The sequence below is a fragment of the Leptosomus discolor genome, chromosome 8 (assembly GCF_034619465.1).
Source record: "Leptosomus discolor isolate bLepDis1 chromosome 8, bLepDis1.hap2, whole genome shotgun sequence".
Taxonomy (NCBI): Eukaryota; Metazoa; Chordata; class Aves; order Leptosomiformes; family Leptosomidae; genus Leptosomus; species Leptosomus discolor.
In genome coordinates, this window is record NC_141398.1 from 28,115,785 (window position 1) to 28,143,590 (window position 27,806).

Consider the following 27,806-nt stretch of genomic DNA (forward strand, 5'->3'; position numbering starts at 1 on the left):
TTCTTTCTTTTTAATTCTGTTTTTATTTTTCTAACCAACATGAAAAATGTTCAACAGTTCAGACCTACGCCTAGGCAAATCCTATTCCCAGTCATGCTATTTCTTCTTTGTCCAATGTTGTCTTTCTGAAAGTAATGAAAGCCTTTTGCAAAAGCAAAACTTAAACAAACTGTTTGAGTTGCAAATACTGATCACTGGTTTTGAGGCATTTACTGGCAGGCAAACAAAGCAAAGAACTGAGTCTCTCTATCAAACGTGGTATTTTGGAATTTGTATGACCAGATCATAGTAAAACATAAGAGCCTCTTAGTTTGTGGCAAATTAGTAAAGTCTCAATAAATGCAGAAGTAAATTAAGATATTGGCTATGGAGAGAATTGCTTGTCTATAAAGAGCTAACTGTGTGGTAGCTGAAACATAGGCTAGAGAAAGGGGTTCTAATTTTTTCAAATATCTGCATTCCAGTGTCTCCTTCTTTAGTGTATTTGTTTTTTAACAAGTCTATTGACTTCCTGCCTGACATCAAAGTCTTTTCAAGCAATAGAGGTTTTAATCTGAAAAGCTCACCTTAAGACATAGTAATTTCAAGCAGCCTCGTTTAAGGTCCCTGTAAGGACCCTTACTCTCTTCAGAGCACAGATCACATTACATACTAGCCTTTTGAAAGGCAACAACACCACTGCCAAAGCATCTCTACCCTTAGACACCTCTCACATATCGCGTAGGCTTTTTGCTGTCAAATTCCGTTGGAGTGCAAATAGTTCAGTCCCTGCTGGAGCTGATGTCACTGAACCGAGTGCATTTAGGATGTGCATCTCTATATTGGCTTCACTTGGAAACATATATATATGTAAAAAAAGAATGGATCAAAGGTGGTTTTCTTCCTAAATAATGTGGATGTCTCTTTCCTCTGTTTTAATCGAATATATGAGAGTAGTTATAAGTTAGTTGAGCTGGAGTTGCCAAACTTGGCTGTATAGCTGAGCAGCCTGGATAGGAAGAAGCCTTTGCAACTGATATTGTCCTCAAGCAGCTGATCATCAGAGCATTTCCTTCCCCTGCCCAAACCAGCAAAATGACCACATCCAGCAGGCAGAGCTCTTCTACATCTATGGTCAGCAACTTGGCCAAAATATTTGATCCAAACGCTTTGCAAAACCAAGGGTCTGATAATAGAATGGAAGTCCCCCAAGTTCTTCATGTGGCAAGCAGCGATGTCAGCACACCTGCAAGTTTTAACATCATGGATATGAAGTTTGCCTCCCTTGAACAGAAAATAGATAAGCTGTTGACTCTGCAAGACAATGTCCTTAAGAAGCTTAACAGTGTTTCCCAAGAAATAGATTGCATTGAAAAAGACATTGAGATTGTAAAGGCAGAAACATCTGAACCTGGATCAAGAATGGAAACAAACAAAAATCTGAGAAGTAATGAAATGAAGAGGCTTTGCCTTAAAATGGAAAAATCTCTTTCTGATATAAACAGGAACGCAGAGCGGCAGGTTAAAAGACTAGATAGACTGGAACACAGTGTTTCTGGACTACAGAAGCTTGTAGGGCCTCTGGTTGAGAAGGTTAAAACATTAGTAATTCATAATTCAAGTGTAAAACACCATGTTCAAAAACGTAAACTTTGCAAGGCAGGTGATTATACAAAAGGAGCTGGACATCTTTTTAGGATGCAAATTTTCTCGGAGACAGCAGCTGATGCCCTGCTCAGGAAGAAGAGTGAAAAGGTGAGCCCAGGTTTGTGTTTCATCTTGTCAGAAATCATTGCAAGCTGCGGATATGCTCTGCTGTGTGCTTGGCTTTTTTGTTTCATTAACTTTTAAGAGAGAACAACAAATAGGCTCTAAAAATGGGAAGTATTAGAACAAACTGAGCAAGTTTCAATGGAAAAGATATAGAAAATCTACTGAGTGATAAATAACTTCATTTTTTTCTAATTATTTCTTTACAGTTGTAAAACATAACTAGGGGTCACTGACATAGGTGGCAAAGATTGACACAGACTTAAGGAGGCTTGGGTCCTGGCCGTACATTTTAGTATGATCTTCTTTGGGGGAATCAAGTTGCAGCAGTCATGTTATATGCAGCAGGGACTAGAGCTTAGTGAAACTGGTAAAAATCCTTCTTGGGTTAGGGCATGTACATATGTATGTCCTTTATTTGAAAGAACATCTTAAGTGTGCTGTTCCGATCTGGTATTTCTGCTGACATTGTTTGGGAGGGGGGGTACTTCTAAACTGGGATCTGAGGTAGGGTTACTGTAACTGGAGCTGCGGCTTGTGTAAACTTCCTCAGGGGAAAAAATTCCCTGTGTCACCATAATGGGAATTTCATCGTGTTCTTTACAGGTCAGATTAAAAGACCACAAAAATCTCTTGAAAGGCTCCATTGACTATAATAGGCTCTTGTAAGGTAGTTTGACTATTCTTTGTTTGATAAAGAAGCCCGGTAGCATTAGAAAATTAAGGAGTTTCTTCTGACGAAGTGTGTTGATATTTAATTAACCTACAGTAAAGCAAAAAGGTTCACTTTCTTTTCCTTTTTTCTCCTTTGCTTTACTTCTTTTTTCCTTCCAAAAATGTCACATACAGGCTTTACTCTTTAATTTGTTTAAGGCGTAATTCTTGAGGTTCTTTTCCTAAAGTTTTTGAGCAGGAAAAACATTAAGTGAAGGTATTATTGGAAATGCATTCCTTGAGAAAAGAAGCACCCAATATTACTGAGACTGGTCAGCAAACCAGGTGCTTTTCAATTTGGTGGTTACTCTTAGGCAGCGCCACATCTCAGGTAGACAAGAAGCATTTGAGCCACCGTAGGAACCTATAAAAATAGCGGTCAGTGCTGAGTAGCAGGAGAGGAGCATCTTGTAAAGCTCTGACAGCTGACCTGGATGATCTGCCACTATGTAAGGATATAAAATGTGCAGTCTTGTTTCCAGAGCTTCATTAACTGAAGGGAAAAGTTGCTGCCCTGCCAAAGGAGATCAACAACAGAATTGTTTTTTACAGGCCCTTCTTGAACATCAGGTTGGACTGGTTTCAATAAAGGAATTTCAACAAAAGAGAAGTTTTCTTGTTTTGTACCATTACTTCGATGAGAAAAGATTACCTATTTTGAGCATCTGAGTTTAAGGCTTCTTTTACTTTCCAAAATATCCCTGAAAACATCTGTTGTAAAAGCCCAATTGTAATGAGACCCACAGGTCATCTCTGTAATGCTGTGATCACTGCAGGCTGTGGTGGAGCTTTACCTATCTCAGTTAAATTACATATTCATCTAAACTATTTATAAATATAAACTGAATGAGTTTTTATTTATAATGACATGTTAATGAACTGGGAGCTTCTGGAGGCCCAAGTAGATGTGAGGCCCTCTGTGCTAGAAATGCAAGGTAAGAGAAAGGAGGGGACCGTGCAGGCTTTGCTGGTGAGTTTGTGGGAGCTGGTGGATATAGTGGAAGAGGCAGGTCAGAGGAGGAGATTATGCTCCCTGCAGGCCAGAGGGGAGCCAGGGTGGCCAAGACGCAAGTGCCCAGTGGAGAGTTCAGAGCTGTGAAGGACCTGGAATTGGAGGGTAGGGGGCGTGGACATGATGGAAACAGAGGCAGCCCGCTGACGGTGACCCAAAGAGGAGAAGGGCGAACAGAGGCTCTGTCTTTTTCCAATAGCAGCTCCATTTATAATCCCCTCACTGATTCATTTTTGTTTAGGCAGACTCTCAGCAATGTTGAATGGACTTGGTGGGAGCTTGTCTAGCGTGCGGGCTTAGGAAAGGTGTCACGAGCATGTCTGGAATCATGCTGGTGATATTATTATGTTGTTAATATTTTGTTTGTTTTATGAGATAGCATACATATGTTAGCTTGTCATTACCTTCCTCCCTGTGCATTTGATTTACTAGTAAAGGACCATTGTAAAATTATCAAGCTATCTTGTGAACCACAGCTGGAGTTAGTAAACACTTAGTCATCTTGGGTTTAAGTAAAAACAGACTTGAATTCAGCGCTGCATTAAGAATAATGGAACATGGTATGATATCCTTCAGCAGAGACTGCTGAGCTTGGCTGTCAGCTTAGTAGCAGCCAGTATTTACTAGTGTTCAGGCCAAACAGACTCTCCTCTGTGTGAGGGGGTAGGAACAGCATCTCTGAGCAAGTTAGTGAGCTAAGACTAGTCCATGAGACACTGAATTTTGTTGCTTGTGCCTCTGCCTGTCACATATTCAAACTGGATTTACGAATAAGGTTTTAAATGGTTATGACAAAAGCAAAAAGAAAAGCAAAGGAATAGAGAAATAAGGGATCTTATCCTTCCAGAGTTTTACACCTGAAATATGCCACTGATACCTGGTGGCATAGCAATGAACAAACCTACCTGATTATGCAGAAATCAATCCTTGCTTCTGTTAACACAATCCTTATCACTGTCTCTAGTCCCCACCTGACAACTATGTTGAACAATGCTGACCCTGCAGAAGTGCAGGCCACCAGGCAGTAAAACCAACATCTCTTTTATCCTAGGTGGGCTCCGTACGGCAACACTGAGGAACCCTTCAATCACTTTCCTATTTCCAATACACAGTCCTATTCTGTTGTCTTAAGGCTGTGAGCAAGGTGATCCATTCACTGCAGTTAATTCGGAAGGACAGTACCCACTTCTGTGCACTGCTGGAGATGATCAGATGTTTTGGATGATGTGCCTATTTGTAATCCACCCTGCTCCGGCTATGAGCAAATGCCACCTCTTAGTTCTAACAGCTGAGCTGTGTGACAGATACTTGGCTGTCCCCAGCCTGGTTCTGCGAAATAATCCAATCATTCTTAATTACTAGGAGGTGGTGCAGTAGGTGGCCATGGATACATCTGGATAAGGCAGTGGATTGTGTTTACTTGCTGCTTAATCACCTGCCTTCCCATCGTTCCCTCTCTAGAGAGGTGCTGTGCTTTGGTTTCTTAATTGTGGGATTGTTTTTTAATTTTTCCTAACTCATTTTTCTGAACTGGATTAAGTAGAGAGCAGTGGAAAAGGAAGAGAGGGAATGGTAGAGAGGTAAAGAAGGCGTGATAAACAGCTGGGGTGTGTAATCTCTCTTCTGGCTTCAGCAGCAGCTGGAACAGTTTCCAGATCACAGACTCCACAGGGACTTTTTGTGCTCTTGCGAAATATAGGGATTGCTCTCCTCTGAAGCAAGATTTCTGCTTTCCTGCCTTTTACAGCCGTCTTGAAATAATTCCACTGCCTCGTACAGGAGGTTAGTTTATTTCTGATTTGGGTTGAAGTTATAATATTGTGTAGCCTGCAGACACTTCATGCTTTGTCAGTGCTGCCAAATGTCTCCCAGCCGTTTTCCACCGAGTGCAGTGTGACCCTATCACCACATGGCTGAGAGGAGTAGCATGTATTTCTTGTCATTTTAAGTTATTTTCTCACTACTACCACCCAGGGAAATCAGCAGTTCTACAGTAAGGGTCTTTAAAAGTCTTGAGGTTTTCCTCAAATTCACCTTTTTAAGTAGTCTGTGGTAATCCTGTTGCAAATGACTCTGTAACTCCATTTTCAGTCCTATTTCTTCCACTTATAAAGAAAGGGGGGTAAAATAATACTTCACTTATTTCCTGCAAATTAAATAGTTTAGAGATTCTATACTATTAACCTGCAAATACTCATCTGGAGAGTCAGAAAGTCGCTTTCGTTGCCATCGTAAAGTGATGTTGAACTTTCTGCAGTTGCCTGCAGGTTGCTGTAATTTTGATCTCCTGCCATTTCTACAGACTTTGCTGTAGGACTAATAACTATAAGCAGTTGGAGGCTGTTTCACACCCTAAAAACATCCCAGCAGTGGGAGCTGTGTTTTCTGTTTGAACCCACTGCAGGTATCACACTGCAATTGCAACTCACTGGCTGCTTTAGTAGGAGTTTGCAATGAAACTGCTGTTTGCCACGTGTTTTTTAAGATCCATTCAGCCTCAGTCTATAACTGTTCTTCTGAGTCCCTCATTTTGCCTACAAATACTAATGGGTCCCTTATGGATTATTTAAATTCTCTGCAGATTGGCCATGTTCTGTGTATTTTTCATATTCCTGCCAAATAGGCAGGAATTGTTTAATTTTCTTCTTTTTCATCTGTCTGCAAGAGTTTCTGCCATCCTTGGTGGTTTTGAGGGTGGAGGCTTTCTGCAGAATCACAGCAGATGGGTTGTCCTCTGCTTGGGGAATGCAGCCAGTCAGTGCCTTCGGCTGCTGTTATCCTTGGGAATGCTGTTCTTCCCCTCAGGACTGATGTCTTTACCTAAATATGGTCTTGGTAGAGGTATTCCACTTTTTGAGTGAGCTATAATATATTACAGTTATAATTTCCCTCTGTCTATAAAACTGCTATGTTTTCTCCAGATGACATTTTCATCTTGTTTTGCCCCGTTCTCTCCCTCACTGACAGCCATAGGAGGTTTTTCATGCCCTCACAGTTCAGAATGCTGTTTAATTTTGCTTTCATTTAGCCTTAGAACTTGCTGTCTGCTCTACAGTGTTCCCTGGATAGGATCCTGCCCTAAGCACTGTAGTTGTGGTTTTGCTCTCTCTACAACTCTGAGGAACATGTGGAATCAAAGCAGGCACAGCTGATTTCTAAATACCTGCATGCCACCTCAGAAGGGTTATGGGCGTTAATGCCTGTGTGTTACAGAGACCATTTTAGGAATCCATTACAATTCCTTTACAAAACTAGGGAAACCTTATCGTGAAGTGAAGAGGTAAATAGTAACTGCAGGAGAGCAAGGCAAGACAGAGAGCCGTCCTGTAAAAGCAGAAGGTTCCTTGAAGGGGTGAGACAGTGGTAAGAGGGATTTGCTCAGGCAAGAGGTCTTTGCCCACTGCAGTCATCTAAAATCCGGCTTTTGTCATCAGATGTCCTAGCCATTTAGCCAGTTTTCAGGTGGGGGCTCGGTACCGTGCTTGAACGCCACCTCTGGTAGAAGAATGCCATTGCAACTAAACGCAGGGTCTCTACCCCGCTGAGTTTTGGTGACAAGGGTAGCTGCTCTGGAACGCAATTTATCTGGTGCCATCCTGACAGCACCCTGTGTTTTGTGCACACGTGAACCAGTTAGGAGGAGCAGTGATGGCTGGCTGGGCAGCAGCCCCAGCAGAGCCTGGAAGGCATCCCACCACATTCCATTCGCTGGGTGCTGCCTGCATGATGTGCCACAGGAGGAGGGTTGTCTATAAAGGGGAAATAAAGAGATCCCAGGTCTTTCCCCTCCACCCAAACCCCCTTCTTGTTGAATGAAGTGCGTTATTAGGAAACCTACATTTCTGGAGTCCAATTCAAAGTGAGTCATCAAAGCCGTAGGAGATGATTTCTGAAGTTTGTAACCCTTTGGAAATCTCCCAACAGTGTGATTTCCCAAAAGCAGCTTAGGAAGGGCAGTTCAAGAAGCCTGAAGATATTTGCCATTCGTATCATTGCATGCTTAGCTCAGATAAGTTAGTAAAGTAGCAAAATACTCTCTTAACAATGAGGCTACTTAATTGATACTGTACCAAAAAATTGCCTGAGTAGTTTGACAGATGGGTGGTTTATGCCCACAGTTAAAAAGATCTGCCACTGATTTGGCTTACAAGCTGGATTTTTTTCCTCCTTTCTCACACTGTAACAATAGTGGAGCCCACTTTAGAGGATGAGCCATTTAATGGTAATGGGGAAAATGTGGAGAGTAGCACCTAGAAAATGTTGGGATTATGGCGTATGAGGCACACGTGCACCTCTGAAGCACATGGGACCCTGTCAGTCTTCACACGTGCCAGGACATTAAGCTGCATAGAGAAGGGGCAGAATGTGAGGCTGTCCAATACCTTGGTAAGACCAGCAGCCAGAGTCTCCAGTGGTTGTGCTTGCCTGACATTGCCCCTGATTTGTTCAGGTGAGAAACCCAAAAGTGATAGTAACAGGTTGATCTGATTTCCCAGATGAAGTGAAAGGACATGTGTCAAAGCCAGGTGATGCTGAACACTCTGTTCTTAGGAGTTGGATGGGTAGCCTCAGTTTTGTTGGTCATTATTACAGGCCTCCATGTGTTCCAGAGACATTAAAATTCTACCAATCAATTGGAGTTAAAAAATCTGTCTCCAAAGCTCTTCTTATGCTTGACGCTGACTCTGTTAAATGACGGTGACTAGACCTCAAAGTAACAATAAAGATGTTTGAAAGCAACCTGTTACTGTTAGTGCAAGATGCTGTGTCTCCACCATAGCAGATGGCACGCTCGAGGCCATGGGCTCTGTCAGGTGCCTGGTTGCATGAAAGCCTTTTCTACTGTAACATTCCTTGTTTTGAGAAGAACAGCCTGGAGGGAGGAAGCATCCATCTGAACAGGACAGCCAGTGCTTCTCCAGTGCAGTGGATGGGAAGTCAGCAAACTGAAGTGGGGAATGGACAAGGCTTTGGTTCCACCGATCTTCAGCTTCCCACCTAGGATGGTGTTATTCCAAGGGATTTTTCAGTATTTAGTACGTGTCTTCATGCAGAGGTTGTTAACTCATTGCCAATGTATTTTCAAGGCAGCAGGCCACTTAGAAATTCTCTTGTGTTTCCTATTGGGGGAATCATGATTCTCATGGCTTAGAGGTTATTTTTTTGTGTGATTAAAAGACACTTGTGACTTGGGTTTGGTTTATACAGAAGATTTCTTTATCTAGTTCAAGGAGCTCTATAAAGATCATGGAAGAGTCAAAATCTTTGGCTGAAGGTGCTGGCAATTTGTGTAGTGTAGCAAAAAATAATGACACAGAAGCAAATGTAAAAGCAGAATTCCCATATGTACATTTTGTATCATTTATAAGTTTGTGTCAGAAATACATTCACTGAATATTTTACATTGCTGGGCAGAAAAAAAGGGTGTGTATTGAAGAGGAACACAAAAGGGAAGGAGGGGATGGATTCCAGTTTTGGGGGACAGCTCAGGAGGCATCACCATGCATGCTGTTGCCCCAAGGTCTCTGACGTATGTGATGCATTCTCCTGTGTACCTGTGTGGAGATACTGGGAGCATCGCCGGTACTGTGCTCAGGTGACAAAGCCCATGGCTGATTACTGGCTGTTAGTGAAATTAATTCATTGCAACATTCAAGTAACTTAATCACGTTGATAAACAGATGGTGATCGGATCTTACACAAAACCAGGATATCTTGCCATAATAAAGCTCTGCAAAGTATCTTAAGAACGTGAGAAAGAGACACTGAGTAAGAAATGTGATTTAGGCATATGCGAAGTTTTGTGTCTTGGTATCGTCTGATTGAAGTTGAGAATAATGTCTTGGCATCAAATGGAATGTGATGGGGTGATAAAGCCCCTCTACTAACTAAAAGGTTGGGGCTGCTCTGTGAGGCCCTTCATTACAAAAATTTTTGCAGTAGGAAAAAAAAATCAAAGAGTTTTATTAGGTGAATAAAAAAAAATTGAAAGTTAGCTAGGAAAACATTCCAAGCATAGGACTGCTACAGTATAAAGAAGGAATTTAACTAAGTGCAGCTCATTAAAAAGGAGTCAGATGTCTATAAAGAAAACGTTAATTTTGTGCTGCATTTGAAACTTCTGTTAAAATATATTATACTTATATATATAATTGCTTATTGCTTAATTTCTGCAGGTTTCTAAAGTCAATTTCTGCAGGTTTCTAAAGTCAATTTAACTAATTTCTGAAAGTTTTTATTTTCCATTGGTCTATACTGAAGTTTCAGCCTCTGGAGTGTCTCGCATTGTTCTGTTATCATCATGTGGGCTTTTATTCTGTCTCTGTGACTTAGGGTCTAGCAATACTCTGTATGAAAGAATATGTTTAAGTCTGGAAAATGTATTTTTGAAGATACAATACCAACTTGTAGGTACAGACACCTTTTTGATTTGGTATATTTTTCAGGGTCACAATGCAACCTTTCATATTTAACCTTTTATGGAATTAAAATGAAAACTTAATTGAAAGCTTTTGGCTTGTATGAGTAGGGAAAATGATTGTAGTGCTATTAACCTCATTGTGCATATTCAAGTCATTAAAGCAAGCTGAAAGAATAAGGTGGAGGCATAATTTTGACTAAGAAATATTGATTCCTATAATTTTAAAAATTACAGACTGGAAAAAGTCACATGTGACCAAAGTTCAGGAATAATAATACATAAATAAATAAAATCCCATTAAGGATTGAGTTAAAAAGACCTTTAAGAAAGCACTGCTAACAGACAGTTATGAAGAGGAGTGTTATGAAGACTAGTTAGGTGGGATGGATGTCATCAACAAACCACCACACCTTTTGGATGAGATTTGCAGAAGAGCGTGATGATCTTGGGTGCTCACGACCTCTCAGAGCGGCTGGCCCAGCTGCCTGGGGTCGGATGTCACAGGGGCTCATGCCCCTGCCAAACTACAAGGAGGTCTTTGTACCTGGGAGGGACGCATTGACTTCTGTCAGCTCCAGAGAACCTGGCACAACTCCACCCTTCACAGAGAAGAAATAGTGAGCGAAAGTTCATGTCTTTATTGTCAGGTCAAGATTTGACAAGTTGAAGTCATATGTTGCTACAAGTAACAAATAATGGAGAAAACTGGGAAGCTTATGTGTAGACTACTCGTGTGTCTACCAATAGTCCAATATCTAGTCCTTATATTTGTATTTCTTATTCTACTGCACTATTTAGTGCAAATAGTGACATTTATTGATTCTGAAGGATACTAGTAAATAATTCATTTGTATTATTTTTTTTTTTCTAATTTAAATTAGTATGAGCTCCTCGTCTGCTATTAAAATGTAAGAGATCAGAAATATGCTTGAATAAACACTGTAGTAATGCCCTGGCACTTTCAGATATTAGGCATCGTCCAGCATTCCTTCCACTAGATGGATTTTCAAAAGCTGGCTTCTGTATTTCACACCTGCAAACTAAAGCAATATTTGGTAGGAAGCACTGTGTGCCTGCAATTAATTCTGAATGCAGAAGTGAAATCTGGCCCCATGCATCAAAGAGCTTGGAGGCTGTTTCTCTGGATATTTGCTCAGCTGACTGTATTTGATTAGAGCTGATGTCCTCAGAGGTACGGTGAGGTTGACATACTTACAGGAATCCAAGTGCATTACTAATTGCGGTCACCTTGCAGAATGAGTAAGTCTGAGGCTTTTCCCTACTTCTTTTAGTGCTTTTCACCATTAAAAAAACCCAGAATGAGCATTGGTTGATTGCCTGTGATCCATCTAGAATCATGACATTTATATTTAAGTTCTAAGAGAACAAGGCTCCAATTTATATTTCAAGGGTACTTACCTAGTTTTATTTGGGCCTTTTTCATTTTGTGGCTTGCAACTTCCTGCAATCAACTGCATCCCAAATAACTGTCAGTCTCAGTTCTTATGCTCATATTACCGTTTCTTTGTCCCTTTGCAGAGGGCTTACCAGAACAAATGTTTAATAATAGGACTGATTCATACCCAGAGTACAATATGAGTAAACCGGGGACTGATTGCGGGATTAAGACACTCAAAATTAAGTGTCTGGCCCTGTATATTTTGTGTGACACTGCTTCAAGACCAAAAGTAGTCTCTCTGGAAAATATTTGGAGATATCTGCATTTTTTACACTCTGTGGATCTGTTACTATTACTAATAATGATAGTGCCAGATTCATAGTACTGTGAGAGGAAGAAGGCAGCTGGAAAAGGAGTGCTGAGCAACAGCAGGCACCATGGCTTACTGTGGTCACCGTCCTAGTAAAGTCTAGGAGTGGCTGATGAAAAAACACACTGAGCAAATGGCACAGCAATATTAGTAAATAGCCATAAAAGTAACAGTAATAGCAGTTTTTATGAGGAGCTGGCTTGGTATAAAGTACCTCTAGATGTCACTGTAACATTGTAAAATGTAGGTAAGAGAAATCTACAAAGTTGTCATTATGGTTTATACATTCCGATTCCTGGTAACTGTTTTGGTCATCCTGTAATAAATTATTGGATCATTAAAAATGCCGTTACCAGATGTTGATTAACAGCAAAAACCTTTTTGAAATCTGTCAGTAAGACTGTTACTGAACATTTTACTAGAATACTAAATATTCCCAGCTTTGGTTTAACTAACCTAGTTTTTAACAGCAAAAGCTAGTGCAGGGCAACAGCTCGTTTCTGGATGTTTTTTTTCTTTTACTGCCTGAGGCTCAATCCTGATCTTTTCTGGGCTGTGTTTATGCCAACATGGATATTGATTACAACTGAGATAATTTCTTTTGCTTTACACTGGTACCAATCTGATCAGCTTGGTAGTGATTAAAATAAGGACCATCATTTATAGGAAAAGCATGACTTAGAACACAGAGTACTTGGATTTGACCAAAAAATCAGCCTGCAATTTTGTGAGGAAGAATACAGCATGAACACTGTATACAGTGACTGATACATCAATTGCCTTCTCCACAGGTCATCAAAGAAAAATCACATTTGAATGAGACAGGAACAAAAGAGAAGAAGCCACCAGATTCAACAGGTAAGAATAGTTTTTTCTGATCAGTTACTAATTCCTAAGGGTACAACTACACAGAAATAGCCATTCCTCTTCTGAGCAGCTCCAGTGAAATTAGTTGGGTTACAGGCAGCACGAGTGAGAATTGCTTAAGCAGTGTCAACCTACTTTTCACATGGCTGTGCACATGGTGGCAAACTGCTCAAAAAAGTGCTTTGCATGAGGAGTTCATTAACCTTGACTCGGCTGACAATAAATTTGAGTGAGAAAAACGTTTTCCAGTGTTGTGTCTGAAAGGAAGGGTTTGTGACCCATGATATCCGTGTTCTAAAGAAGTAATCTGTGCTTGCTTAGGAGACATTTACAGTGACCTTGAAGGTGGGAGAGGAAAGCAAGTGCCTAGTTCAAAATGCAACAAAAGTTACACTAACTGTGCAACCCTACTTTAATATTGTTACTGACTATCAGAGAATTACCGACATATTCCTTGGTAATCTGTTTACTTACAGAGGGGGCCATCCAGAAAATCTTGTCCTGCTCTGAGGAAGAAGAAGTTGATAAGCTCAACAAGGAAAATGCCGAGAAGGAAAGTTCTGTTCTGCTTCAAATTGATCCTCCCGAATTTCATACTGAAGGGCCAGAGGAGAAAGGAGAAAGTTTGGCTTTTGAAAGCTGTTACAAATACCGGAGAAGCTCTGTTCAGAAATCCTTCACTACGGAAAAGCGACAACAAGAAGATGCTGTTGATGATGGTTGTCAAAGGATAACAGGGCAGGAGATAGCGAGTGAGTCCCCAGCAGACGGGGAGAGGAAGGAGGAATGTCAGGTGTCTGGAGGTGAAAGACCAGTGGAGAGGGAGAATAAAAGAAAGGGAAATGCTGGTAAGAGTGAAAAAGATGTTGAGGAACCACCAGCTCCTTCCCAAAATGAAGATGAGGCAGGACAAAGCCATGATCAAGAGGCACCAGAGGGAAGGTAAGGTCTGAAGCTCAGGCTGCACATTCTTAAGAGACTCTTGCTTTAGAAAAATGTGTAGTTCAAGTTTCAAGTCAAGGTGGCTGGTTAATATAAATATTGGTGAAAATTCAGCCCAATACAAAAGTGTAAATGAGTTTCTCTCTCTCTGATCTGAGCTCTAAGCCAAAATTATACCCTTAAAAAGGACACACAAACAATCTGCCATACACAGTACTAGCAGTATGCGTTGGTTGTTTGTTTGGGAAATAGGTTGGGATTGTGGGAATTAGGCTGTTCTTCATCTCTGAAGAGAATTCTCCCATTGTTATGTTTATTTACTGCAGCATCGTATAACCTATAAGCAAAGTAAGGTTAGATTAGGCCATGTACCAGCTGGGAACTAAGTTACTGCAAAATGTAGTAACTTAAGCAATAACATAAAACTGTGAAACTTTGCCCAGGAAATTAAACTGGTAAATTAGTTTACTGTAATTCTTTCTTTGCTGCATTGATATATAGCCCTTCAGGGATAAAGCAGTTTAAGCTCTCAGGAACCTACATGAACAGAATGAAATCCCAGTGCTCTCCCATTGCTTTAAAGGTGAGATTGATAAACAGATGTTAAATTTAGAACTTGGGCAAGGATTAAAGTAATGGGGAAACATTTTGCTGTCATGATTAACTTAGAGGTAATTTTTATTTCTCAAAGTGAATATTGAAACAGTTTATTTTACACCATGAAGCAAAATAACCTAATGTTATTTGAATGCAATATATGTGTAGGCACTTTTCACCTATGTTTCTGGATTTCCTCTGCTTTAAGTGTACCCTGCTCTAATGCCATGTTTTGTCCTTGCAGGTGTAAAGGCTGCGAAAAAGGTACACGAAATTATAGTTCAGTCACTGAGCAGACCTGCCAATTTGAGCACAGTGGTAGCAGTAAGCGTCGAGTGAATGATGAAGGCCTAATCAAAGATGACCACAAAAAGAGCAGGCTAGATGTAGAAATTGCCAATGGCATATGTAAAACTAAAAAAAAAGCTCTTACAGGAAGTATTCCTGAAGGCAAAACATTTGATTCCACTGGTATTACGGCGACAATCAGAGAAAGACGTCTGTAGAAGAGAATGATTTCATGATTGTAATTAGTAGGGGAAAAGGTGTGCATGGTAGCTCTGACAGGAAGCAGTTGTTCCTGGGCCACATCCTAAGCTGATGGGAAATAACACGGTTCTGTTTGCTTCCATCTTAGAGGCTTCTGTTCTGGCAGAAATTAGTCGCAACTAATTTGCTTCTGCCACAACTACTCCACTAATACTATCCTTCTTCCCTCTTGTTTTAAGAGCTGAAACTCCTAAGTGTAGAGTGGTGGGAGAAATTATATCATGTGTGGCAAAATTGATTGACCTGTGGAAGTGCTGAGAATGTGTGTTAACACAGAATCTGCAATGCTTTGGATGTAGCCTGCAAAACCAGCTTGCTCATATTTGTACCATTGCAACCTGAAGTGAGAACGACTGCAGCCTATAAAATAAAGAAATACAGATTTTTGTGTGGAAGCCTGAATGATGCTGTTGAACAGTCAGATAAATGGTGAACAGGCACCATTGGGATGAAGCAGAGATTTCTAACATTGGAACTCCAGCTTGAGATTTCAATGCCTGTCCCTGTATGTGAAATGATGGCACATGAGAAGATGGCCTGAGGGGTTTGAAGATGTATGTGTGTGCGTGTGCATGCATAGGACTCAGAATTAATTTTTTTGCTTTAGGAATGGGGGGAGAGCGGGAAAGGGAAATGTTTATGAAATGTTTCTGTTATGCTCTTTTAGCAGGAAACAGGAGATAGTGTACTGAAACTTTAAACTCAGTAACCTGTCCTGAGCTCTTGCAGATTGTTAGGGTTGACATTAAGGATAAAGTGTCTCTCTTGAAGCATCTTTGATCTGTAGTGGGAGGTCTTTCTTGAATAGGGAGAAATCCCCTCTTGTGTGTAGGAAAAGAAAAATAGAGAGTCTGTTACTGGGAAAATCTTGAAGACTAAAACTTAGGTATAGTTTTAAAGAGGCACTCTGGCCCCTTTAAAAGGACACTTTCTTGCACAAAGTTTGGTAATGTTTGGGAGCTGAGCTTTCAGAAAAACATTTTCTTCTGTCACTTACGTGCTGGGGCCCTTGGAGTTTGTGTTGTTAGAGTCAAATTCTGCCTTCAGGGTGGAGGTTTTCTTGGCTTTTTGTGGGTCTCCGTAAACTCAAAGGCCCATGCTTAAGGTCGTGCAATTCAAACTCTGCAGAATCCCAAGTAGGTGGCAAACTTCCAGAAGCCGCAGCTTTTCACAATTCCTTGACCATGAACTGACTTCATCACCATCTAAGTTATTAATACTGTCAAAAAAAATCTAGGTACACAGCTGGTGTCCTGGAAAAATGGACATTCACTGTGAATAAGGACAATCTACTGCTATGTTAATGACCAAGGTGTTCCTGCCAGCTACATGCTGTCATGGGTTTTTTTTGTTTGTGTTTTTAATCATTTTCACTGGAGTAATGAACAGTTTTAAAATTGCTCAACAAGCCTCACACAAAAGGGAGCCGGCATTCCAAACCAGAGACCTCATGTTGAAATGCTGGGGCTCTAGCCCTCCCAACCAGTTGAAGAAGTATTTGTCACCTTGGTCAGCCAAAGGTCACTCTTGGGAATATCAATCAAATGAAAAACAACATGGGTATGAAATTGAAGTCGCAACACCCTGCAAAAAATCCAAAGAGAAATTAGGCATGCAGGGCTGGTCTCCAGCAGGGATTTTGACATCAGGATGGCAGAATGGTCCAGCATGTGGAGGTCCGGTCAACAATTCCAGAGACCTGCATTTGTGCCGAAACTCCATAGATGCTGCAGTGTGATGTTGGGAACCCATCTCTTCTCTGTGCTCCTCTTTACATTTTATCTGCCATCTTTTTTTTAAGGACAGAAATTCTTCAGAGAAGCACATTACAGTTACCATGTGTCTTACCACACTGGGTGCTGAGACATACTGGAAATCCCAGGTGCTGCCTGCCATGGTGAAATTCCTTCACGTGCTACCTGAATGTGATCTTTAAAGGTAGTGACCACACTGTGGAGAATGGCAACTTGTATCAATCAGTAGAGAAAGGGATTCTTCACTATGAACACCAAAAGCAGGGAAATAGCCTCTTTTAGCTGGGCCTAGAGGAGAGCTCAGTCTTTCTTTCTACCCCACTGGAGAGTTACAGCACATACTCACCTATTAACAGTCCCTGAGGAAAAAAAAAAGCCCAGAGAAGCAGCTGATTTCCTTCCAACCAAATTGCTGAGACCCATTGTGGGCGTGAAGCTACGTTAGTTTAGTCTAGTGCTCTCCACTTTGCCTCTTGCTACGGTTGTGCAGAAGATGCTAACTTAATAAAGAAGTCCTTATCTTAGTAGTGTAGCTCCCCAACACGACCTTAATTTCTGAGCCAGAGCTCCTGGAATAAAACCCTTCTTGAAAGACCTATCTATAAAACTTATAGTAGGTGTATTCAGTTCTTAAATGAGCTTATCTGGGGACTGAAATATGAGATAGACAAGCACTGCATGTGACCACTCATATGCTATCTCTCTGTTTTGTCTTTTGTAGATAATAGTCCTACTCCACCAGCACCATTTGATCACCGGATTGTCTCAGCCAAAAGGGTGGGAATCAGCAGTTATTATAATGTCAGCGAGAATGAAATCCTGGGAGGGTAAGTCAGGTGAACCCAATCAAGCAAGGCACAAATTTACGGCCAGACACCCTGGGAGATGAATGGAAGTGACATACCTCACTAGAGCTGAACTCATGAAGGTCTAAGCTCTAACAGTGCTTTAGAGAGGGATGAATACAGGAGACTGATTTTACTGTGTGAATGAATTTTGGCTTAAGGTTTGGCACCAGCAGACTTGGCTTGTATTTGGTATTGTTCTAGGTCAGCCAGCTACCCTCAGGCTTTATGATGGGGCTCCTAGGATGCTGTAATACTTTACCTCACATTGCAGCCAGCAGGACGTAGAGACATGTTGCAGCCTTCTTTCTCTCAGTGGGTCCCATCCCTGAAAACACATGCATGTTTTCAGATAGATCAGCAGGCTAATCTGGTGGGTCATGTAGTTACTTGATCTCTCATGCTGACATTGTTTAGGAGAGAGTGATATTGTCATTTTTGATGGCAGCATGGTCTTGGGTAAGGCTTTGTTTCATCATGAAATCACAACCCTCCCTTGGAGGAGAATGATGAGAAGGAGAGGGGCAGCTTGTTCACGGAAGTGAGTTATTATCCTAAAAGTATGTTGACTTCCCTGGAATTAGTCATTACATGTTATGAGGTGAGTATAGTGAATCTCATAAGTGGGATAGTTTCAGCTAGAACAGTGAGTGATTTTGGTGTGCCTAAATGAGTAGTAGCAAGTCTAATCTACACAACAAAACAGCGGCAATAGAGCAATTGAAATGGAACCCAGTAGGGAGAGGATAATTTCTCTTGTTTATAACCTAGTTTACATTCAGGGACGAAACCAGTACCTATGGATGATTTTTTTTCTCTCATTTTTTTTCCTAGAGGGCGATTTGGTCAAGTGCACAAATGTGAAGAGAAAGCAACAGGTCTCAAGCTAGCAGCCAAAATTATAAAAGCAAAAGGTCCTAAACAGAAGGTTGGTAGAGTGTGATATTAGTCTTTTGTTCCACAATAGGTCCCACATTGTTCTTCAGCTACACAACAGACCATGGCCAAGTGGCACACAAGCCGTCACAGTCATAGGACCTGCTGGATTACCATTGGCTTTAGTCCTATTTCCCTTTTCCTCCAAAACTTCTAGTAACTAATCAAAATCCTCTTTTGGGATTTTCTCTCTCTTTTTTTTTTTTAATCTTAGTTTTTTCAACTTTTTTTTCAGCTCTTTGTGTTTGGCTTTCCTTTGTTGCTTTCTGCTGTTAATTCTATTAGTGTTTTTTTTAATGGTAAAAACGTGTCAGGCCTGTGACATAGCGTATTCCCTCCCAACCATGCTGTAGCCTTTGCTGCAGTGACTTGATGTCACTGTGAGGGATGCTGGTAACAGGCATGATCTGGGCTCCTGACATCAGCACAAATACAGATGAGAAGAATTATTCTGTCCTGTTTTGCAAATCTCATGGCCATCTGGGGCTTGCTTTCACAGGAAACACATGCATAGCATCCTTTGTATGACAGTGGTATCACTGCTGTCATTCAAGGGTGGGATTTGTCTCAGCTAAGTGGAGTTGCTAAGGTATAGCTGTGGCCAAGCTGATCACCAAGAATCCCTTTATAGTCAATGGAGAGACATTGGCACCAACAGACAGTGATTCAGCCCATCCTAAACTGCATGTCTAAAATAGCTAGGCTGAATGGAGGTACCAGTCTCTCTCCCCTGACTTCAAAAGGAGGTTTTAAGGACTGTCCTTGACTTTTCTTACACAGTTTGATTTTGTATTCCTACAGGTGGTTGAACCAAGTGTACTACACGGCTTCTCACTTTGCATTGCACCCCTGTGAACTCACCACTTGTGCATGTGGGCTCTCTCCTTCCTTTTCCCCCCAAATAGCTTATTACTGAAGCAGTCCTCCACTTAAGCTCTGAGTTCAGTCTAGTAGCTCCTATAGCCTTGACATCTACCATTGTGGTAGCAATCCAAGGAAAACCATGTGTTTGGTTGCCACAAGTGAAAGCATGAAGATAATGTAGGTGTATGGTTCAAACGATGTCCTGTTTCATGTAGCTCTCATAAAGAAAAGGCTTCTGTAACAATACTCATTACTCTTTATAGGATGAAGTAAAGAATGAAATCAATGTCATGAACCAGCTGAATCATGTGAATCTCATCCAACTATATGATGCCTTTGAATCAAAAAATGACATTGTACTAGTCATGGAATAGTAAGTGTGTTCTTTTCTTTCCTTTTCTGTCTTTACCACTTTTGCTAGAATTGTCCATTTCCTTCTTACTTTTTTTCTGAAATTAGAAATAGAGCTTCTTACAGGTGGAAAGAACTTCTCAGGAACAAAAAAAAAAAAAAAGGAATGTAAGAGAATAGTTTTCCCTTGCAGCCATTTATGCATTTTTTCTAGTGATGTGCTACATTCCTGGTGCTATAAAGCTACGGCTCCATTTGAAGATAAAGCTGTGTTACATATCTTATCTTTAATTTCAAATTTTAATTTGTGTCAGCTAAGAAACAAACCTCTCAGAATATCTCCAGTTCTGTGAGGCAAACGAAAAAACATCTTACACAGAAGGGGAGCCAGCTGTAGGTGTTGTGCCTACTCCTTATACTAGGTGCCTGAATGAATAGGATAAACCTTTTTTTTTCTGTTGGGTTATCAGGCTAATAGGCACCTTAGGCTAATGGTGGCCTTAAAGTCAAGTTAAACAGATGTTGTCTTAAGGAAGCCAAAAAGGGTGTAATTGAAAGATTGAAAGGTGTGGTGGAAGTTTCAAAGCTATGTGAGTTAGGCTATCCTGGACTTTTGCAGATAGCCCTCTGAATTTGGTCTACATGATTAGCATATCACAAAAGGTAAATGTCTGTGTAGCTATGAATGGGTAAGCTGGAGGTGTTCTGAAATGTCTTGAGAAATTGTTAAGTTTAGATAGTTTCAGATTGAAATTTTGGATCATGTCCCTCAAATTCTGAGGGAGGAGACTGTGAATTTAAATGTAGGTTCTCCAGCATGTTAACTTGGTTTTCCATGTGACTTCATTAATTTTACTGTCATAAAATGATGACTCAAGACAGCATAAGGTTCCAATTTCAAGATTTTCGTACTTACCAATATTGGCATGGGAGACTGGAATCTCAGACCTTGAAGAAGTTCAGGCCAGTGTGCATCAGAACTCAGTTCTTAGAAAGTTCAGATCAGAGTACAAGCTCATATTGTAAACCCAACTTACTGAATTTGACTGTGAATGATTAAAATAATCAATATCATAAATTCTGTATTACTCTAACTGTGTGGGACTGGATTTGGACTTCATCACCACTTTATTGTCTTTCTCTCATCAGTGTGGAAGGAGGAGAGTTATTTGACCGAATTATTGATGAAAACTGCAATTTGACAGAGATGGATACTATCTTGTTCATAAAACAGATCTGTGAGGGAATTCAGTACATGCACCAAATGTACATTCTTCATTTGGATCTCAAGGTAGAGAATTGAGATGTATGTTTTGTGCAATGACAGCTGTGGAAATTCTCATTCTTAATGGTAGGCCATACAGCTTAGCAGATTCCCATGACAGAAACAACAAAGGACCTTTTTCTGCTTTCCTTAGACTAATGTGTATTTACTTTGACCATATTGAGATCAGTTAAATTATTACGGGGGTAAGTAAATTAGATGAGAATTGTGGTCATATGCCATAAAGCCTCATAGCGCTTGAATTTTCCACAGACTGATTTTACAGAAAGCCAGCAGCTGACTAAAAATATCTTGCTATTTTCAATTTTGATATTTTGATCTCAAGATATTGTGCAAATATTATTTAATTCAACTGCACAAGTTCTCTGTTTTACACATCAGCCATGGAGTAGCAATTATCCCTGTTTTTTACTGTGCAGAAACCAAGGCATGAGTGAGTGGAACTAAATTCAAGGGTCATTCAGGATCAGTGGAAACCCTGCACGTCTTTCTGAGGACTATACTACAGTGTTGTAAGGCATCAATAGATAGCCAGCTTAAGGGAAAATACATTAAAATATAGTTGCTAGAATGAAAGAAATAAAAATAGTCAGTGGCTGATGTAATAAATACAGTATGTCTATATTGAGTTAGGCAATAGCTGCTAGTGCAGCTGAAAGCCCAGAGAAGGATGGCAGATTCACTGCCGCATACTTGTTTAGTTATCTGAACTATTCAACTATATACAGAAAAAGTCCCCTTACTTCTTTTTAAAAACAAATCCACCAGTTGCACATTCTTACTCTGGTTGACTGCTGATGGTTAACTGTCACCCCTTAGAAAACATTTGTGGTAAAGGTATTTTTCATTAGACTGTACATTTGAGCTGGCTCTTTCTTCCTTAATCCAAGTTTTTATCAGATAATAGACTTGTTTCTTACCTCTGTTTAGTGCAGGAATAAAATGGGATGATGTCTTTAGTTTTATGACTGGCCATAAAGCTTCCTAGTGATCCCCGAGCTTTGCAACAGAGCAAAAAGGAACAAAAAGTGCACAAGACGTTTTTCTCTTTGTTGAGATTTTTATTACAGCTGCTGTTTTTGGCTTGTAATAACTAAGTTAATGTAGTACATCTTTAATGTTGTTAGCATATATAATATTGCAGTGGTTAAGCAAATGTGCAAATGCTTGTTGGGATCTGCTTCAGCTGCTAATCAATGACCAGATTCACTTTTTTCTTTCTTTATAAACACCCAGTTACCTAGAAACCTGTTAAGCAGAAGTTTGCATGGTTCTTTGGGACACATTGATTATGTTCTTGGAGATGGCACAATTTTAGTATGAGGGTAAACTGCTGACAAAAAGATACATGTACAATCCAATAGATTCTTCCCAAAGACCTCTTTTCATATGCTTTCCAGCTATGGCTTCTCCCTTCTGTTTCACTTGTTCTTAGATTGCTGTCAGTAATAAATTAGTTTTGGGAAGAAAGCTTTAAATTGAAAGAAAATCATCCTGACCATAGTCATCCAGGACCTCAGAAACTATGGACATATGGTGTTTAAAAGTCCTATGGTGTTTAGAAGTCCTGCGTGTAAAATGAATTAGTAATGGTGCCAAAAGGTTAACTAATGTTTTAAGTGTTGAGGGCTGTTTTGTTTCAAAGAGGACTCAATGAGCAACAAGACAAAGTAGCTATAAAACCACTGGCAGTGAATATGAGACTGTATTTTAGGTATTTGCATTTCAAAGACAATTGGCCAAATTCAGTTCTCAGTCCTTTCTGTATGAATTTGGAGTAATTCTAGGACATTGATGGATTCCTGCCAGGGAAGTGAAGAACAGCATTTGACCCTGTGAAAATCCAGAGGGATTTAACCTGCGAGTCCTACCTTTTGCTAAAATATCTGAGAAAAGAATAAAGTTGATGTGACTAGCTTAATATATCGGTGATCAATCAGGCAGTTACTGCCAGAACATTTGTGAACTCAGAAACTTAAAGCTGTAAAATAAGCTCCAAAGTCCAACAAATTTGTGTTGTGGGTTTTTGGTTTTGGGTTTTTTGCTTGGGATTTTTTTTTTTTTTTAAATCACTGTGAGCTTATTAAGGTCTGTAAAATAACAGTACCAGCACCCTGAGACCCCTCTTTGGAAGTCTGCATGGTCTGTCCCTCTCCTCCTAATGAGCTGTTTATCTGAACTGCTGCCTTATGTCAAATCGAAAAGCCAAGGAGAAGAAAAAGCAGTTTGCAAGGGACAGGACACATAACCCCAACAGCTGTGTGATAGTGATGGTGGGGTGTACCGATGCAGAGAAATCTGAATAAGCAGGAAAGCAAAAGGTGCTTATGAGATGCTTGCTGTATTTTTACTGTTTTTCTCCCTACAGTTTGCTAAAAGCCTAGTTTTTCATACTTATTTCTCATTGAAGTGTTTTTTGGTTTCTCTTGGCAGCCTGAAAATATCCTGTGCGTGAACCGAGCAGCAAATCAAATAAAAATTATTGATTTTGGATTGGCAAGAAGGTATGTGCATGTCTTCTTGCTAATTGTAAACAAATTAGGAAACAATGAAAAAAAGTATTACATGCCTACAGTGACATACTTGATACATAATGGTCTCCTACTGCTAGGACAAATTTAATGTGTCTCTTTTAACTGGGGATATCTTTTAATAAGGAGTGTTTGAAGCTGAGAAAAAAGATTTGTTCTGAAACCCTTTTTCAGGCAGAAGGTTGAAAGAGGGCTGGTTCTGACTATGCATGCACGTAATTATCTTGGAACAGCTAAAATGGACAAAACAAGTGGTACATCTTTTCTGGTCTCTTGTCTCCAATGTTCTGAGATTCTTCAAAACAGAGTCTAAGAGGCCATCAAGGGCTGTTACAATATATCCCATGCTGTATCGCTTTCTATTTAATGGGGTACCATAACAAGTGAAGCATTTAGTGGTTAAAAATTCCATGTCTATGATATGGAGAAGTCCGAAAAGGATGGTAACAGTTGCTCTGAGGAGTCATTGAAATCTGAATTTCTTCCTTTGTGTAGCAGTTAGGTTTTTCCCTAAAGTATGATACAAAGCTTGCGAACATTTTCCATTCTATATATGGGTATATTTATTTTTACTTTGTACCTCTGTCTGTTTTTGTTTTCCTACTGAATTTCCTGTATGCTTCTGAAATCTCTCTAAGTGCTAGACAACTTACAATGCAACTTTAATTAGAGCTGTAGTTGGTGTCCTCTCTTAATGTTTTCATTTCCTAGATATAAACCAAGGGAAAAACTTCGAGTTAACTTTGGGACTCCAGAATTTCTTGCTCCTGAAGTTGTGAATTATGAGTTTGTCTCCTTTCCTACAGACATGTGGAGTGTAGGAGTCATCGCTTATATGCTGTAAGTAGGATTCAGTATCTGCTTTGTAAGCTGTTTCTAGTTTGAACTGTGTCAGTCATCCAAATTTGTTGTTATATTGGAAAATTGACAAAATCTGTTCTCAAAATAGAAAATGCAGGCTTCTTTCCAAATTCCGTATTCAGAGTAATCTCTCCTCTTTTCCAGTCACCATGAACTTTTCTTCTTTGTTTCACTGCGAATCTCTGATGAGTGTTTGAGCATCACACTTGCAGAATAATGTAGACTGCTTGCTAAGTTCCCAGTAGGTATGTGCAAGAGTGATCAGAGGTCTAGAAAATATGGCCTACCATGAAAGACAGTAATGCTTGGTTTGTTATGGAAGAAAGGTGATTATTTGAACATATAAGTAGAAGACAGAATGGAAATGGTCTAGAGACTTTCTTAGGCCATAACATGTTGCAAAATAGGCCAGGAGTGACAGCACAATCATAGATGGCACATTGGAGATCATGGACAGGAAGCGGAAAAGACGGGAGGATTGAACATCTTTCTTTTTGCTTCAGCCTCAGTGGATTGTCTCCTTTTTTGGGTGATGATGACAATGAGACCCTCAACAATATCCTGTCCTGTAGCTGGGATTTTGAAGATGAGGAATTTCGAGGTGTTTCTGATCAGGCCAAAGATTTCATCTCAAAGCTTCTCATTAAGGAAAAATGGTATATAATGCTTGTATCTTTGAAATGTGTGTTCCATGCCATCATGTCACAGTTGTGTCACTTGCTCTGCTCCATTGCAGAACTATCATAACTTAGCAAAGCTTTTTATGTTCACACAGAATTTTATAATGCCACTTCATTGATCTTGTTCATTGTGTGCATAAAATACTCTGGAGCTACCTGAATGAATTTTTGCTGTGAAGCAAAACTTACTTCATGGATTAACTGCCATCTGGCGTAGTGTCTGGAAATGACAGCATTGCATGATGGTAGAACACATGACCTAAAGGAGATAATTGTTGAATTGTAAGATTCTGGGAAAAACACTTAATAGCATTCTGGTTTTCCTTTAGCTGGAGAATAAGTGCAACTGCTGCCTTGAAACACCCATGGTTATCAGACCACAAGCTCCACTGCAGTCTCCAGGTCCCTAAATTTAAATATCCTTGTGCATTGTAGATCTGCTGTTGCCTTCTTTGTGTTGCCACATCACTATTTGCTTTGACATTTTTCTTAACTGTTTTTGAGTCTTCCTTCTGGCTGCATTTCTTGCTACTGTGAGCCATGTGTCTCCCCTTGCATTTTTTTAGCTTTTGTAATTTGCATGCTCACACTTGCTGGTCAGTTCTTGCACCTCTAGGAGGAAATATAAGATCATCAATGACTGTGTGTTGCTGAGTGGTTCAATTTCATAGCAAAATGAGACTATTTACAAAATGAGCACTGAATTACCATGTGAAAAGAGTTTTCCAGTGGGAAATGGGGATGATTCTGCTTCCTGCTTTGAAAAGCCTTTCAAGCTCTCCTGAAGTCCCCCATGAGTGCTGTTAGATTTCATCCTACCTCTTCCTGAGGGATACCTTTCCAAACAGAGCTTGGAACCTCACCCAGTTTGTATCTTCGTTCTTAAGCACCTTCTTGCCCTTCCCAGCTTAGTGGCCACCACAAAAGAATCAATTGTTTGTTCACACAAATGATTCAGTTGGGCTGAGCTGGAGGATCAACAAGATTTTAAATTCCCCTGTTAAGTAGGCAGTGAATTTGGGAGATCAGCAGTGTTGATGAGCTTGCTGTTGGCTGATTCTAAGTGAGTCTAATCTATGGTTCAGTAGTTCATGAGGGGATAATTTTAAGCAAGTTTCAGAATTTTTACAGCATTTGAAGTGCAATATTCACTCTCTTCCTTGCAGGCAAAGCACATATATGTTAACTAAAATGACTGCTGTATTGCCTGGTGTATATGTCAAGGTGCCTTTTGAACCACAGCCGTTAATAATTAAGAGACCATATTATTAATTAACAAAATAATCTTATTAAAATAAGAGATTATGGTGATAATAAAGCAGTAGTAGCTCTGCTAATGAGATGGTGTGGGTTCTGGGCAGGATGGACTGAATAGTGTTCTGACAGCTCTGTCCCTGCAAGATGTTCCTGTTATACAGAGTAAGGATAACAAGATGTAGTATAAAATGGGACATAATAACAATAAAATAAATTATTAAAATTTTAATTGAAATTTAGTTAATTATAATATGCCAGAGTAGCAATGCCCATGAGATTATTAGAAGATTTGTAAGTGTGTGTACACAGTAAAAATAAGAGTTTGTCATGACTAAGTATCTCTTCAGAGCATTACATAGGATACAATTTGACTCCCCTGGCTGGGCTCCAGTGAAGCTCCAATTCCTGCAACCTGGGGGACAGTCTGTCTTTTCCAAATGCTGCAAGAGCACAGGCTGCTTACCTGCTGTGCCACTTCCTATCACCAGTTTTCTTCTGGGGAAACCCTGCCCTAATAGAAACCTTACAACTCATTGTCATCCTTTGTAGCTCCTTCCCCAGTATTTTTTGTTCATATTTCTTGTGCTTTGCAAAATAGCTTCACTAAACATGCTGATGTTGCAGTGTTCTGCCGTTACCTTAACTAGAAGTAAGATGTGATTGATCTTCAATTAATGCTACAATAATGGCATCTTTTTTGTTGTTTTTCTTTTCCCCTAGAAGAAGGCTAAAAGCGACTGTGTGTCCCAAGCAGCCCAGGCTCAATAACCTCTCTGAAAGAGCTGCCAAACAGAAGGTTTGTTTCAGGTCCTAAGGGTTTCTTTAGATGTAAATACTGTAGCCCCTGCAGAAGGGATCAGTGGGCGGCCGAAAACCTTGCATAGTCCAAAGTGCACAGTCCAAACTGTATTCACCACCACCATCCCTGCTGTTGTCTGGAAAGCATTCAAAATGTAAACTGGCCCTATCACTTATATCAAGTCACAGCAATGTGCAAAAAAAATTCATATATATGAAGCCATATGTGCTGCAAACCCTGGCCATTTTAGAGGGAATGCTTATGCTCCCACCAGCTCTCATGGGACAGGATTACACCCAATAATTTTTCAGTGTTGAAAGCTTTCAGGTTTTCATGCTGTGGTTAGGAGTATGGTTTAAAAAGGGTAGAAATATGAAAAGTAATTACTTTTTAGCAGAGGCACGGGCCAGACCCTCAGGGCAGCTCCCCTAACTGTAGAGTAATAAAGCAAATTGTCCCCTAAAAGAAGCCGCTCCGCACTTTTGAGGACCCAGTTCTGACAGGGCATTTCTCTGCCTTTTGAGCCTGTAGCAACCCAAACAATTTTGACAGAGGTCTCTCTCTGTCCTTTTTTTTCTCGCTCCCTGTCTTTGCCCTTTCATTAACAAACACTTTATTAGCGGTTCTCAGGCTGGCTTGGTTGCCTCCCCCGTGGACCAGGGAGACTCAAGTCTGCTCTCACGTTCTGTCTCTGGTCTTTGACCAAAGCATGCTCACTCAACCACTTTGACTGAAATCAGGCTACCTCCGGCGGTACAGTATCTCCATAAACCAGGACACCAATTCCCACAGCCACTTTTACCAACTACCACAGAAGTTGGTGCCTCTGTCGGAGGACCATGGGAACCACTCAAAGGTTCTGGGGACATCTCTGGGCAAAACTCAGTGGAGGGTCAAAATGTGCACGAGGCTAAGAACACACACACTGTAAAACCACTTCCTTTTAGTTGTGCGTCATGAGTAACAACCAGGATGCCAAAATAAAAGTAGTCCACTTTTCACCACAAGCAAGTTTTTAGTGCT

The 27,806-nt window shown here is 40.3% G+C and overlaps 1 protein-coding gene across 1 annotated transcript; it reads left to right on the forward strand.

Annotated features, from left to right (window-relative positions):
- The first annotated feature begins 1,074 nt into the window (after positions 1–1,074).
- Positions 1,075–26,752, forward strand: MYLK4 (myosin light chain kinase family member 4). The gene is made up of 13 exons (XM_086469372.1): positions 1,075–1,734; positions 12,457–12,523; positions 13,009–13,474; positions 14,316–14,350; positions 17,096–17,201; positions 18,054–18,147; positions 19,283–19,392; positions 20,520–20,661; positions 23,089–23,159; positions 23,898–24,026; positions 24,551–24,703; positions 25,057–25,129; positions 26,705–26,752. Exons 1-13 carry the CDS (start codon positions 1,075–1,077, stop codon positions 26,750–26,752), a joined length of 2,154 nt encoding a protein of 717 aa, XP_086325498.1.
- The last annotated feature ends 1,054 nt before the right edge of the window (positions 26,753–27,806 follow it).